At 32.4% G+C, this 17,080-nt stretch overlaps 1 protein-coding gene across 2 annotated transcripts in view; it reads right to left on the reverse strand.

Annotated features, from left to right (window-relative positions):
• Positions 1-17,080, reverse strand: part of LOC126743130 (uncharacterized) — an 802,914-nt gene that overhangs the window by 370,813 nt on the left and 415,021 nt on the right. For both annotated transcript variants that reach the window (XM_050450098.1, XM_050450100.1), the window contains 2 exons: positions 11,284-11,444; positions 8,439-9,446 (listed from right to left, as the gene is read on the reverse strand). In XM_050450098.1, the coding sequence (XP_050306055.1) occupies positions 8,439-9,446; positions 11,284-11,444 (1,169 nt within the window). The remainder of the gene's footprint in view (positions 1-8,438; positions 9,447-11,283; positions 11,445-17,080) is intronic.

Consider the following 17,080-nt stretch of genomic DNA (forward strand, 5'->3'; position numbering starts at 1 on the left):
TCTGATAAGTCTATCTATTTAAAATTAAAAAAAGGTATATTAACGTTAATATTTCGGCAAAGACTCGTATTATTTAACTATTATTAAAAATAATGACAAGTATTGTTATTCAATGTGCAGAAAAGTTTTTAAACTTGGTTTTCGTCTTATTATAGTGTGGTCGTATATTAAAAGAAAAATCGAAGCGGGCAGTATGTACGGTGCAATAGATAATTGTGATAAACAGAGAGGATTTTTATCAAACGTTTTCCTAATGGCCCTATGTGTAGAAAATATTTATGAGAAACTTGAATTTCTAAGTTCCATAGAGTGCATTGCAAAAATTTTCCAGATGATTAGTTAATTTAAGACGAAAACAAAAGCTAAAATAGAAGCCTACAGTCTACTTTGATTATCGCAGATATCTAAGAAGTAATTGTATAAGGAGTAAAAATCACCTTTACGAAAAATAAATGATACATCAATTAACAGAAAATTACCAGGAAAATATAATTCGTTTTCAAATCAGGTTGCGAATATCATATCTTAACTTATCATATCTAAACATTATATTTTGCAACCGACACCCACCGAATAAGGAACTAGATCACCCAATTTAATGTTAATTATTAAGAATAAGACTACCCATCCAATGCTGCAGCCTTTCGTACTGGCTGAAAAAATGCGATCCATAAAATAAGTCGGAATAAAAATAAATAATTATAAAAAAATTATTTATATTAAATATTAATGGTGAATAAATAATTATTTATAATAAATTTGAAAATGCATGCCATCGATCTTCTTATTACTGAAATTAGAATAATACTATTGAATTTGTTATCGAAATTACCTTGCAATCAGATAATGATCCACCGTATTATGCCAAAATGCCTGTGAACTATTAAGACAATAATTTTGTTAGTGAATGCAGCTGTGGAATAGCAAACAAGAATATTTAAAGCAAAACGTATTGGTTCGTATGTTTAAAAAAAAAGTCCTTATTCAGATTTTGAAATTAAAAAAGATACCTTCTTCTGTTTTTTCCAACATAACACTAAGATAGTTGACTTATGTAATTATCAAGTTTATAGTATTGGGGATAATATCCAGGAATATGCTACAAAATCGACCAATTATAAGTAAGCAGTTTTATTAATACATTTTTTTTATATAAGTAAATATTGGTACGTTTTTTATTGTTAAAGATTTTTCATATTTAACTCTAACACAATGTAGCTCCTTTCATTATTCTTAAAATTTTTATTTTACTATACTATTCTTTAAAATTAGTATTTCCAGCTTTTATTCACCACAATTTTAAAACTCTAATTTTAGTTAGATATATGTATATATAGTAGCGCATTATTAATTTCCTTGAATAATATAATATATTAGAGTATGTATCTATTATGGATATTTAACTTTTTCCAAATGAAAAACATGATATATATATGTGAAATAAAAAACATTAATGTTTTTAATAAGAAATATTTAGGGCAAACAAGGACTCTAAGAAGCTTCCATCATAATGTATCGAGTTTAAGCCAAAGCTTTGTGTATTTTTAAATAGTTTAAATTGTACATTTTGACATAATTTGAGAAAAAATGAAAACTCCAAGTCTCAGTCTCAAAATGTCTTTTTTATTGTTCAGGTGACATGTTTTGCTAATGAAGCATCATCAGACCTATAATAAACAGAAAAACACACGTAACTACAATAAAACCTTACACTAAAACAAAATCAAATATTAAAAATTAGATAAAATTACCTTATAGCTAGGTGACCTGCTAAGTACTGGCAAATATAATTTAAATATGAGAATACCCACATATTTTGTAATAAAAAACAATAACACGGCACAAAAATTCAACAAAAAATATAAAAAAAGGGGAAAAAACGTGACAGGTGTAGGATTTGAACCCACGCTCTAAAGTCGATCTTAGTGAAACATCAGACCGTTAACCAATCGGCCAGCCCTGCCTACGAATATTAGAGTCAAAGGTATATATGCGTATCGTGAGCAGAAACAAGAAGTTAGATAAGATTATTAAAGATAAGTCCTGGCTCAAAGGTGAAAACATCATTAACGCATGTCAAATTTGGACTCTTTTTGGCTTTGGTGATTTCCATTTTCTCCAAGAGATCCAACTTTCTACTCTTAGGGCACTCGTGAACAATGGAAACATTTTCAGGGACGGAAAAACTATGACCCGTTGATAATAAATGGTTAGCAAATGCTGACTTAGTTTCTGTGGTGTTGGTGTCCCTGAACTTATTAACGAGGCTTAGGTGTTCCTGTACCCTTGTGGATACTCTCCTTCCTGATTGTCCTACATAAACGGCAGGGCAATCCCTACAATTAAGACAATATACACCCGATTTAGATAGAGGATCACTTTTATCCAACGTCTTTACTAGGTTCCTTCTTAGCGAGTTAGTCGTTTTGAAAGCTATGGAAAGGCTGAAAGGCTTAAAAAATTTTGCAAGTTGTTGAGAAATGCCGCCGAAATAACTAAGGCATCTAAAATTATTATTGTTGGTGATGTTGTTCGGTGGGTGGACGATGTGATAGGACAGTTTATATTTATTATAAAATTTGTAATATAATTTGTTCAAGCTGTGAAGTGAGAAATTATTGTTTACAGCAATTATTTTTATAATATTATGTTCTTTTTGAAAAGCGTCTTTGGACAGAGGTAATTTAAATAAACGGTAGAACATTGAATTAAAGGCTGCATATTTGTGTTGATAAGGGGAATTGGAGTTAAATTGGATTATATTATCTGTTGCAGAAGGTTTGCGATATACTTCAAAAGAAATACTGTTATTATTTCGGTATAAAAGAAGATCTAAAAAGGGTAATTTTCTGTTTGTCTCTCTTTCCAGCGTAAAAGAGATTTGATTATGAAGGGAGTTAATGAATGACAAGAAATCTAATAAATCATTCTCGTCACCAACCCACAACACGCACACATCATCCACGTACCTCTTATAAGCTCTCAAAAAGCCCGCAAAGCGACTTTTCATGATTTTCTCCTCCAAGTGACTCATGAAGACCTCGCTCAAAAATGGTGAAAGACAAGAACCCATGGCGAGACCAGTTTTTTGCCTAAAGAATTGATCATTAAATTTGAAGAAATTTTGTTCCAAAACTAATGATAAAAGGTGGATAAGATTATCTACCACCAGTTTTGGCAAAGTACTATTATTGTTTAGCAGGATCTCAACCAATGTTAAACAATCTGACGAGGGTATGCTGGGGAACAAGTTCTTTACATCTAAGGAAAGCAAAATGGCATTGTTTGGAACATCTATTTGCTTTAGATAATTAGCAAATTCAATTGAGTTTTTAATGGAGAATTCGTTTCGAAAACCAGTTACTTCTCTTAAAGTATTGTTAAGCCAAGAGGATAATTTATAGCAAGGAGAGTTTACGAAGGAAACTACTGGTCTTATCGGGTTTCCCTCCTTATGAATCTTAGGTAAGCCATAGAGCACAGGAGTACGTGGGTTCATAGGGTATAGGTTAGATTTAGTGGTGTTAAAGTATTCTAGAGTTATAAGACATCGATCTAGAGAATTCTTAAGTTTTGAGAAAAAACTAATCGTTGGATCCCTAGTAATAGTCACGAAGTCGTCAGTCGATAGAAATTTCGTCACTTTAGCCACATAGTCGAGTCTATTCATGACTACCAAACAAGAGCCTTTGTCTGCTCTGGAAATTAGAAGATCGTGCGTTTCAATTTTGTTTTTAACAGAATTAAGGTGTTGTTTGCTGTAATTATTAGGGACAGAGTTATGTCTCTCAGAGTTAAGAAAATTAATTATTTTTGATCGTAAAATGTTTTTGTTAGGAATATTAACAGACTGAATGATGTTCTCAGCCTCCACTGCCAGGACCTCTCTAGTGTTTCGATTTATTTGTTGCGAAAAATTAAATTTGAAATTTAAATTTAAGATATTTTCCTCCTCGGGGGTAAAAGAAACTTTAGATAAATTAAGAAAACGTTTGTGAAACAAGTTACTATTGCTCTTACCCAGCTCTCGCTTCTGCTCTAAATGGTCAGGACTCTTTGGTCTTTGTGAAATTCTTAAGTTGTACAATTTCTTACTAAGCCTACGGTATGTATTGGCACCAAAATCTTCTACATCTTCTCTCAATTTAGAATCCAAGGATAGAAACTCCGCAAAGGACAACGTTAACGTCAACGTAAAATATAAGTACTTGAGTTTAGAGTTGACTCTGTTAAGTGTTTTGTAATGTTGTTTTATTTCCTCCTTAATCCATATCCGTCTTTCTATGTTCAAAGCTCTCTGTGAAGATGAAGTGTGTGAGCCGCATCTGATGTTAACGAACTTCGGCGTTAAACCTGATTTTAGGCAACTTTGTAGGAACCAAATTTTCAGTAAAAGGTTCTTTCTTGCAATTAGGTGGGATCTGTACAGTCGGACAAGTTTGGCTTGACTAGCATTTTCAAATTAAAAGAACTCGTCCATTATCTCAAAGAGACTTATGTAACTAGAGTCACTTGGAGGAGAAAATCATGAAAAGTCGCTTTGCGGGCTTTTTGAGAGCTTATAAGAGGTACGTAGATGATGTGTGCGTGTTGTGGGTTGGTGACGAGAATGATTTATTAGATTTCTTGTCATTCATTAACTCCCTTCATAATCAAATCTCTTTTACGCTGGAAAGAGAGACAAACAGAAAATTACCCTTTTTAGATCTTCTTTTATACCGAAATAATAACAGTATTTCTTTTGAAGTATATCGCAAACCTTCTGCAACAGATAATATAATCCAATTTAACTCCAATTCCCCTTATCAACACAAATATGCAGCCTTTAATTCAATGTTCTACCGTTTATTTAAATTACCTCTGTCCAAAGACGCTTTTCAAAAAGAACATAATATTATAAAAATAATTGCTGTAAACAATAATTTCTCACTTCACAGCTTGAACAAATTATATTACAAATTTTATAATAAATATAAACTGTCCTATCACATCGTCCACCCACCGAACAACATCACCAACAATAATAATTTTAGATGCCTTAGTTATTTCGGCGGCATTTCTCAACAACTTGCAAAATTTTTTAAGCCTTTCAGCCTTTCCATAGCTTTCAAAACGACTAACTCACTAAGAAGGAACCTAGTAAAGACGTTGGATAAAAGTGATCCTCTATCTAAATCGGGTGTATATTGTCTTAATTGTAGGGATTGCCCTGCCGTTTATGTAGGACAATCAGGAAGGAGAGTATCCACAAGGGTACAGGAACACCTAAGCCTCGTTAATAAGTTCAGGGACACCAACACCACAGAAACTAAGTCAGCATTTGCTAACCATTTATTATCAACGGGTCATAGTTTTTCCGTCCCTGAAAATGTTTCCATTGTTCACGAGTGCCCTAAGAGTAGAAAGTTGGATCTCTTGGAGAAAATGGAAATCACCAAAGCCAAAAAGAGTCCAAATTTGACATGCGTTAATGATGTTTTCACCTTTGAGCCAGGACTTATCTTTAATAATCTTATCTAACTTCTTGTTTCTGCTCACGATACGCATATATACCTTTGACTCTAATATTCGTAGGCAGGGCTGGCCGATTGGTTAACGGTCTGATGTTTCACTAAGATCGACTTTAGAGCGTGGGTTCAAATCCTACACCTGTCACGTTTTTTCCCCTTTTTTTATATTTTTTGTTGAATTTTTGTGCCGTGTTATTGTTTTTTATTACAAAATATGTGGGTATTCTCATATTTAGATTATATTTGCCAGTACTTAGCAGGTCACCTAGCTATAAGGTAATTTTATCTAATTTTTAATATTTGATTTTGTTTTAGTGTAAGTTTTTATTGTAGTTACGTGTGTTTTTCTGTTTATTATAGGTCTGATGATGCTTCATTAGCGAAACATGTCACCTGAACAATAAAAAAGACATTTTGAGACTGAGACTTGGAGTTTTCATTTTTTCTCTAGTTACATAAGTCTCTTTGAGATAATGGACGAGTTCTTTCAATTTGACATAATTTTCTTAACATAAGCCTTTATTTAAAATATTGTAAACTACAAAAATATTTTAGCAAATTTCAGCTTAAATCGTTAATAAACAAAGTCACATGACCTAGAACTGGTATTTGTTTTGATCATATCTTTTTTAAGTTCAAAGTACATTACTACATAATTCAAAATCATTTGTTTTTCATAACCATATTACTGAACACTATACCGTAGCACTAATTGTTCCTTTTACACAACCTTTAAATGAAATAAAACCAGCAATGTATACGCTGAGAGACTATTTCAAATGAATTCGTTAACTTCTATAGCGACCTAGGTCACAATCTTGCGAAAAAAATGAAAAACATGCCAAATTATAAGAACGACATTCAATATTTAGAAAATTCTATGGATTTAAGGCACGTGTCAATCTTTGATGTACCAACAGAACTAATAAATGTTAAAATAAATTTAAATTAAAAATCTCCTAAATAGGACAATATAAGATGTAAATGCATAAAAAAAATATCGACAGAAATTTCATCGACTTGGACGTGGATAATAAATAAGGCGTTAGATACAGGGTGCTTTCCGGTCTGTCTTAAAATCGGAAATAATAAATCGTTATCTAAAAGTGGTGATAAAAAAATATCAAAATATAGACTTTTTAATGAAAATTTTGAAAATTTGAACAATTAAAATAAAAAGAATGACAAATTTCTTAACTAAACTTAATGCATTGTAAGACTTGCAATTTGGTTTTAGGGAAGAAACCTCTACGCAGCATTTAAAGTTTTAACTTCGCTGATGACTGCTCGTGTATCTATCAAAGGCATTTGGTACTGTCCGTCATGAGACATTCTTAAAAAAACATAGCTGTGGACTCCGACGTGAAGTTTTAGATTTTCTTAGGCTGCTTTGCAGATAAAATGCAGCGTGTTGACATTAATGGAGCAATAAGCAGTGAAAACATCTCTTTCAGGTTTGGTGTACCCCAGTGAACTGTGTTGAGTCCTCTACTTTTTACGGTTTATATAGACGACATCTTAAACTAAATAGAATGCTTGTTAGTTTTGCAGATAATACCGTTTTACTCTGTAGAACAAAGTAACATCTTAGGTAACTTACAGAAGTTTTTTTCAAGACAAGCAACAGTAGAATTGTGAAATATTTAAATATTTCGGTATTAAAATTCACAATTTATTTAAATAGGACCTTCATAGCAATGAAGTTGTTCAGAAGTTAAGGGGACGTCTCTCAAAATTTATACACCTTCGAGACTTTTTGACTACCGATCACTTAAACATTGTATAAAAATATCTCAATGTTATTTAGTTTATAGTATTTTGGGACCAGAAAGCATTTCTGAAACACATATACAAAAATTAAAATCAAATCAAACATGTTTTTTTTTAATAACTTTTGACAGAGACAGAACACATTCCCCTGAAAATCTTTTTTCTAAAAGTAAGATATTAGATTTGCGTCAACTCTATTCCTTAGAAATCCTTGAATATATATCAAAAAAAAACTAAACCAAGTTAAATATTAATCAAAATTCATCTACTAGACAAAGCTACTAAGCATATCCAACCATGACTCGTAAAACTCATAGTCAAAGGAGGTTAAATTATTATGCTCCAAGATTGTATAACATACTCTCAAATGGTATAAGGTTGAAGGCTTTACTCTTTCAAATACAAAACTGGATATTTTTCAAGGGTAGAGAAGTTCTTAGTGATTTAATAAATCTTAAATAGATACAATAAATGTTTTTTGTTTCAAACTGGTTAAAACAAACTTTCTAACACGGCTATAGTCTGTTGATTTAATAAGGACATAATTCACTTTAAAAACACCATCAAAGCCTCTCAATTCTAAAAATATTTCTATAAAAAGTCTTTTTCAAAAACTTAGGTCTAAGAATGGTCTATCAAAGTTTGGCAAAGTTAAGAAACCCTTTAGAAAACCCAAAAGATAAAATAAAGATTAATGAAGGTCTGGGATCCAAATAAAAGGTCCAATCCCTTATAGTCAATCATATAGTTTAGTTAATGTTTAAGATTTGTTTTACCATACTTCATTGCTTTTTCCACTCTATTAGTTACATCTGTAACTAATTACTTACATCTTATATAAGGAGATTTATAATGTAGTTTTAAGATTTTCCCGAATATGCTAACATCGTTAGCGAAACACGCGTCGAGAGTAAAAATAAAAAGTTTTGGTTAGTGGTAAAACTGTCTCGTAATTTGAGCGTCACACCAAAGGTTCCAATCATAGAATGATTACATTTTGCCGTGGTTAAAAAAATCACGGTCAAATTAAAAATAATCCTATAATTCAATTGAATATACCGGTCATTAGATTATTAATTCTTAGGTTTTGCGTGTAAATGCTTTTTATATGCTTAAAATAATTCAACATAAAATTCTTTAAATCCAATATTTACTTACCGCTGATGTATGGTCTTAGCTCTTCCGGAAGGCGATAATTTCCTGTTAAATTCTGCCTGCAGAAGATTAGGATTGAACACGTTCGTATTCGCGGAAGAGCTATTATTGTCTTCTTCGTCAGCGTCACCACATGCATCAACAGAAGAATCCGTATTTTCAACTAATTTAGGCATAACGCTATTGGTGCGATTTAAGCAACTGTCAAGGCTTCTAAATCCCATAGAGCTTGATGAACTCGATGATGATCCATATTGGTGTTTAAACTGCATTCTTCTAGTTGCTGTAGTATCTTCCAAAGACTTTGTTTGTGGTACCTTTTTAAAAGCTCTTGGTGGCTTTTCAATTCCGGGTGAAGTTCTAATTACTATTTGTTTTGGCTTGGTCAACTGCTGAGGCGCGTTTGGAGCAGTGGTTATCCACTTACCACCTCTTATTGGTGAACTAGGTGGGCTATTATCACTATCTACAATGGCATTTGAGCGAGGAAGAAAAGGCGTTTTCCCAAAGAATGTGCGTGATTTAACAGGACTTTTAGTTTTATCCTGAAAGGCTGGCGGTGGAGATATTATTGGAGTTACAGAAGGTGGAGACGAAGGCTCTGGCAGTGGAGAAGGAGATTTGTGCTTTCTTTCAAAATTCATTGTTTGAAGTTGAAGAGCAGCAGGTCGTTGCAGATGGGAGCTTCGAAAGTTATCGACGTTAGATTCACGTCGCACATCTATTTTAGGCAGCTCAGGTCGAGATGGTTCATTGCGTGCTTCCAACCGTTTTTCTGCTTGAGAATCAATGCTGGCTGTACGGGAAAAAGAAAGACACTTGCTTGGTTCGCTGTAGAAATGATAATTTGCTAGTTTCACACCCGTTCGACGAGATTGTAATGATTTTGCTAGGTTAATTGAGTAACTTGCTTTGTTTGCCTTGTTTCTGTTATCCTCTACAGATCGCTGCGCTACTTGAACCCATCCTGATTTTCCCAAGTAAACACCATCTACCTCTCGATCACACCATCTGCAAAAACAAACAAAAAATATTACTTTTTAACGTGTAAAAATAGCTAAAATATTTTATTCAAAAAGGATACATTTTACGACAGCTTTAAGGCTTTTCTTCTTATTTATAGTTTTATTGCTTTACGGGCTAAAATTATAAATAAAGTGACTATTTTTTTAAACAAGCATGAGGAATAAAACTTTAAACCTTTTATTAATACAAATTATATGGAAGAATTTAGAAAGATTCTTCTATCTCAGCAATAAATTTGACTTTGCTTAAACTATTTAAAAATATTGTTTTTGAAATTAAATTTAATTATTTTATTTAAATCGTATTACAATGTATTCTAATGAACTATAAATATTTACTTTTCACTTATACATATATTTATTATTAAAAGATATATAGGTTCAACAGATTAGACTAAAATTTCACAAATTAGAGAAATTGTTAGAGAAATTCTCCAAAGTTTATACTGTGTTCAATAAAAGATCGTTTTCTGTATCAAAGTATTAAGATACTTTTTGTTTTCTGTCTCTTATTTTCCTAGATTATAACAAAATTTTATTGTTTGAAAATATTAAAGTAGCATATATATTTTCTATATTTTAGTATTACAAAGTAATTTTTCTGTTACTTAAAAACTCCTGAATCTTCATATTCATCATATCAAAATCATATTAAAATACATATTATGAATATGAAAACCCAAAAATTTCTAGTTAATTAATTTATGTTTAATAATTTTGTGGTTTATTCTGTACAACGTTTTTGCAATAAATATTATTTATTTTTAAAGCGGCTTTTTTACAGGATTTATGAACATTTATTAAATGGACACGTTGATGTAGTACGTGCCTATAAACTTTCAAAAGTAATTTTTCAGAGAATATTTTGCCAACAAACTTGATAATACTTTGCAAGTTAATATAGGTTTAAAATTTAATTATTATAAGAAACAAATCTTACATTTAAAATTACTAGCCGTAATTTTGCTTTTCAAAGAATTTCACCCAGATCTCTTAAATATGACTCCACTGGATTAAATAAATCTAGCTAGATATATATGAATGAGTCTTTTTCTATAATAAAAAGAGTTAACAAATTTAAAAAAAATTACTATTATTAAAATTTTTCGGTAAGGATTATTTAAAAAAAAAGTTGACACCCCGTATCCTAAAAATGAAGCATTACCGGAGTCATCTTTAAATAAACTATTCATCTTAAAATGAGTCAAAGAATCATTCCTTGTAGTTTGAATAATACCGTTCTAATGCTTAATACCGTATACCAAACATTTCTAAAAATTCATTAAAGTACTATAAAATTACAGTTCGCGGTAGAAATTGCAATAGTATGTATAATTTGAAGTCTAGAACATACATTATTTTTGTGCTTTGATTTTGAAATTAAGTGTCATTAATTCAACTAGTTTGGGCCTCTACTTCTACATTTTTAATCTTATTTGAGAGCCTCAAATTAGGTTATTTTAATATGAATCCTTGTAGTTTGCATTATAGGTACTTGTTTGTTTTAATTCTAACTGATCTCTTGAAAATTGTTCGCAAAAAGAATACAAATGAAAAAAGGTCAATACATTTTTCGAAGCCTTTCTAGATTTTTCAATGAGTCTTATCTCTCTTAAAGAGGGCCCAATTTCATGACATTTTAATCAGATTACTTGTTTATCTTTGAATTAGTTTAAAAGACGATAAGGGAAAAAGTGTTTTTCTTACTAATTAAATTGAGTCGCAATACAATTAGGTAATAACTGTATAAAAATTAAACTTTTTAATAACAATAGGTTTTCTAAAATAGTCTATAGTCATATTGATATAAAATATAATCTTACCTAACTGGAGACATATCCCTTTGGTAATTTCCACTAAATGTAAAAATTCCCGGAGAGTTAACTTCAGATCCGGAATGAAAGCTTGGTGAAGTACTCCATTTGTGCGCTGTACTACTACCTCTGCTACTGCCTAAGGATTGATGCTTTTTTAGAGATGGCCCCTACAATAATAAATGACACTTATTTTAGGACAAAACTTGAGAGAAAATTCAAATTTAAAAAAATTACAGAAATTTGTATTATAAACTACTCAAAACCGAAAAGGAACCACTCCATAAGCTTATATTTCAAGTATTTTGTAATTAAACGAAAATATTATTTTATAATCACAATGAGATTTCAGCCATATTCGTTGAGTTCTAAACAATTTTTTTTTGTATGAATATACTCAGAAAAATGTTTTGTACATTTTAATGTTAAGAATTCCTTATCAGCGCATATTAAATTTGCTCCAGTTTTTATCAGTTTTAGTTAAAATTACAGTGAATACGTGAATACTGATGTACTAGGTAGAAGAATACGCTGTACAGTGTACCTAAATGAAGTTGAAATCCCTAGGGCCGTAACATTAATTTAGAAAGGTTATTCCAGAAAAAGAGTCGCAGAAATTCTGAATGTGATTCGGGCCGCTATAAACAGAGCATAGATTCGGTATTTAATTTATGGCAATATCAGAAGAAGGTCCTATACTTAACTTCAAAGGGCCACATCACCTCGGGAAGACCGTTTATTAAGTCTGTGAGCGATTAAGAAACCAGAATTTTTAATTAAATAGTACATAATAGACTTCATCAGTCTCAATTGCGTGCTAGGAGGCTAGTTAGAGTGCCTCGTTTAACACCAGAGCATTAAAGAGCTCGAAGAATTTTTGCCAGAACACATTGCCATTGGACAATACCACATTGCAGCAATGTTTTGTTTACGGAGTCCAGATTCAGCTTACATCACAACGATGGACGAGTTGGGGTATGGCGACGAATAGGTGAGCGGTATTTGGACTTGGCTGTGCAAGAAACTGTTCGGTTTGGTTGAGGGTATATTATGTTATGGGCTGGTATACAGGGTATTCATTTGAAAACTTCCCACCACGGATTTATCGAAAACCACTGTTTAAAAAAAAAAAACGCCGAAATACGTCAAAAGGTTTTTCAAGGGGGACAACTTTCTAACCTAAAATTACTTCACCCTCTGCCCCCCAGGGCCATTCCCTTAAAAATTCTAAATAGCAAGGGGTATCGAGTAATAGCTTGTTTAAAAGGTCTTCCGAAGTCTTTTATTTTGACGTTTGATTTTTTTTAATCGGTCGATTCGTTTTCAAAAAAATTAGAAAAATGTTTGTTTATCTTAATTGGTTCAGATAGAAAACATAAAAATATCACTTTTTATTTCAATAAGTGTTCAAAATGTTGCTCGTTTTTGGCCAAACAATAATATAGGCGATGTTCAAATTCTTGACGGACATTTTCAAAAACATGTGGGATATCATGGCAGCTCTCGATAATGCGTTGACGTAGTTCAAACTTTTAGGTTGGGGAGTAAATACAATAGATTTCAAATGACCCCATAGAAAAAAGTCTAATGACGTTATATCAGGAGATCTAGCAGGCTATTCTATAGGCCCCCTTCGCCCTATCCATTTATCTGGAAACTTTTTTTTAAACAGTGGTTTTCGATAAATCCGTTGTGGGAAGTTTACAAATGAACACCCTGTATGTTTAAATAGACGTATCGACTTAGTGGTAATTGCAAACGGTTCCTTAACGGCATTATGTTACTTAGAAGAACCTTTAACACCACACATGATTCCTTTTGCGTATAATAGGGAAGCAGATTTCATTTTACAACACGATAATGCTAGGCCACGGGTGGTTAGGATAATAACAATTTTTTTAAATGACCATAATAATAAAGTTATGGAATTGCTGGCTAACAGTTCGGATCTTAATCATATCAAACATCTGTGAGATACATTAAGATGAAGATTATTGAAGCCTATGCAAAGCATCCACCAACTTAAAAAACTTCTTGTTCAAGAATGTGAACAACTACAACAGGAGTTGATCAGAAATATGATTGTGAATATGCCCAACTGTTGTGCTGAAGCTATCAGGGCCAGAGGGCCACATACTCGCTACTAAGGTCTAAAACATTTACAATTTTAACAGTATCTTTCACAAATAAAGCAGACAATTATAACTTTTGTAAAAAACTATTACACAGAAAATAATTAATTTTTTTTCAAGTAGCCCCTTTTTCGTTTCGAGAAGTTTGTTATCCTATACTACACTGGTCCGCAAAATTAACCTGACAACGAAAATTTGGCTTAAATTCAATCCCTAATAACTTTTTTAGTATTGCATCAATCTTGATAATTTTTTTCCCAATTTTAGTCGGCTTTATTGCCATAATTTTTCATATCGACGCTACAAACATTTTAAGAGAATTTGTTATAATACAGGGGTTAATTAAAAAGTCAAATTCTACTCTTAACTTTTAAACACTCTGTGGAGAAAATTCACAACCAAATAATGACAAACTCCAGGGATAGCCCTTGATGACTTGTGTCTAATAGAGAACCTGTAGCAGGTCCACGAGTTGTTAAATTCTGATCCGCTAACCTGCTTCGTAGGTATTGTGTAAAACCAAGTTACCGTAAGCATCTACCAGTCTTCTTACGAAAGCTGGAGCAGAGGCTATTCACTCTCGAAGAACTTTAAGGCGAAGAAATCGATTCTCAACAGCGTGTGTGGCCCTTCGTCTTTCCTGTGCAGATCTATTTGAATAAAAACCAGTTTGTCTGAACCTTTGTATCGGATCGAATACCGCACTGCGTGGATGGACAAGCTATTCTGCAAGATACCTACTCGGACGACCATCGTCTCGAGGAAGCAACGGCTTGTGCCACTTCTTATGGGCTTATCGTTTTTACGTATCATTTAAGCAACAGGTCCGAAACACACTTTCAAAAATAACTAAAAAAACGCTTCAAAATACTTAAAAATTAAGTCTGTAATTCGTTGATAACAATGCCACGGTCCATTGGACAAACAGTTGATAACAATGCCACGGTCCAATGGACCGTGGCATTGTTATCAACGAACTTCTACATATTTTTTTTGTCAAAACAGCCAACTTTGCAATATTTTTGAAATAAAATTCTTGATGCTAAAATATTATTGCATTGTTTCCTTTAAAATAGTGCTTTTTCTTTAAGAATACAGATATCAGAATGAATCAAAAAGTAGGTTGTTAAGAAAAGATCGGGCTTGAAAATGCAGTAAAAAGAATCATTATTTGATAGTGAATTTTTTCCACAGGGTGTTGAAAAGTTTAGCGTAAAATACAACTTTTCGATAACCCCTGTATAACAACAAACCAGTTGGAAATTTTCGTACCTTCGCTATCAAAAAACAATGACAATAAAGCGGCCTACAGCTTGGCAAAAAATTATTAAAATCGATGCAATACTGAAAAAGATATTAAGGATTGAATTTGAGCCAAATTTTGTCCGGTTAATTTTGCGGGCCAGTGTAGTAACAAATATCAGAAGTAAGCTAAGCCCAACCAACTTCAGTTAACTAATAATAAATAGGTTTATCGAATTGTTTGCAGAAAGCAACCGCAAAGAATAGCAAATAATTGCTTTAGGTTTAATTTGAAAATAACAAGACGGGCGGGCCTCAAGCCATTAGGAGGTCGGTCTACCAGTTAATTCGATTAGTTTACACCCGAAACCCGTAATATAGTCGTGGCGCAAGTTGCAACACGTCAGTAAGTGGATATTATCTGTCTACCTAACAGTTAGTTCTAAGCAAGTACATGTGCTAACTTAACTAAAAAACGAGTTTAGTTATGACTTTTACTTTTTTAATTTATGATGACAATCTTGAGTATAATTTATTTTATTGTTGCTGTAGTATTATTGTCCAACTTACTACTTTCGACTTTAGCCTAAAAAAGAGGTCATATTGTTTTGATGATTTTTCTAAATTATAACGAGACCTCCTGGAGATCCATAGACTCTATTAGGTACTGATCTGAATTCTTTTAATAAGACAATTGTCTTTAATTGTATCAAGTTACTCAATTTTAATTAGTTACGCAATTAATATATAATTTTTGTATTTTGTTTTTTTCTAAATAAAATCATCGATCAGTCCATATTCATCCAGTGCGACTGATCGATCCAGTTCTGGACATGATCCTATTTTATGCCTCTTATATCGGCTTTGTGTCGATCTGTTTAATATCATCGGACCATCTAGTCTCAAGACGACCACTAGTCTTCTGCTTCTCCTTGCTTCCTGTCTAAGCCTCTGTGCTATTGGTCCATCTGTTATCCCGCATTCTCGCAATGTGACCCGCCCAATTCTATTTTAGAATTGCTATTCGTTCTACTGTGTCAATCATTCTGTTATACATAGCTCAGCGTTTGTAATGTGATCTCGGAGGGTAAGTCAAAACACACTGAGGCACTTTTTTTTGCACACTGAGGCACTTTGAAGTTAGGCGGTGTAGTCTGTAGGATAGTCCAAAGTTTAATTGCCAAATTTTTTTTGAACATCGATAATTATCCTGCATAATAATTATTTGGACTCTACAATCTTAGTGGAGATGTTGGCAGCGAGGTTTCGCGTTCGCTTAATTACAGCGAAAACAAACCCTGTAACAAACGAAAACAATCCTTCCAGCTATCAAAAAGAACTGCATGGAAAACCACCCGTCAAGTTTTCATTGTTGACTGACGTAGACTTGACGTTTAAAAAATAGGTATATCTCATTTGCTACGCATCTAGTAATCTCTAACAATACCTAAACAATACACTTTAGTTGAATACTATGTCAGTTTGACAATCTTTGTTCGAAATTATCTCACATGGTATATATTTTTACTTCTCATTTTAAATAGTTTTTAATGCAAAATATCAATCAAGCAAAAAACCGCATCAGAACTACCGATTTTCTTATAATCTCTTTCTGGTCGCCACCACGTCGCATTAGATAGAAAATCGGCAATGTTATTATTCCCTGGCGCACCAATCAGCATTAAGTACGTCAGCTGCTCCAGTAGCGAGGGTGCGCCGTGACGGAGACAACTCAGCACTCATTTAAAATTTATCAAGAGGCAAAGGTCATCTTGCGTCTCAGCTGAAAAAAGTAATCTCGCTCTCACTCTCTCGACATCGATTATATCTCTACTCTTATTTTAAAATCTCTAAATTAAAAATATTTTTTAATTTGGCAAATCAATTAGTATACAGTGTACCAGGATGAGCGAATTTCGGGATGAAATTTGATCGTTTGGCATCCAGCCCTGCTTGATTAAAAAATTAAATTTGGCATATTTTAAATTTTTTTTAAATCAAGCATAACGTGATACGAGCATTTTTTAAATTTTATGCGTAGGTAAAGTAGTATTTCTAAGCAAGATTAGGTAGAGTTTATAAGAAACAGTTGTTTAGAATACAAAATTATGTCCGAATACCGAAATTCATAACCATAGGCCTACTTTGATTTTTACGTTTGAATTATGTATTATTTAATTATTCCTAACTTTTTTGAAAGTTTAAACAAAAACCAAATAAATATTAATAGTTAAAATAGTGACAATTATTTTGAAAATTATTGCCCTTGGACTAATTCTTTTTACGATGGTTAGAAATTTTTTACTCGTGGAATGCATGCCGCTTATTGGGTTCCTTTTTGCTGCATTTACGAGTTTTTATCGAACTTTTTTAAATTAAAACATTCTCATAATTTATCATTAAATGTGGCAGCTACTATAAAACATTGTCGC

This window comes from Anthonomus grandis, chromosome 12 (assembly GCF_022605725.1).
Source record: "Anthonomus grandis grandis chromosome 12, icAntGran1.3, whole genome shotgun sequence".
Classification (NCBI taxonomy): domain Eukaryota; kingdom Metazoa; phylum Arthropoda; class Insecta; order Coleoptera; family Curculionidae; genus Anthonomus; species Anthonomus grandis.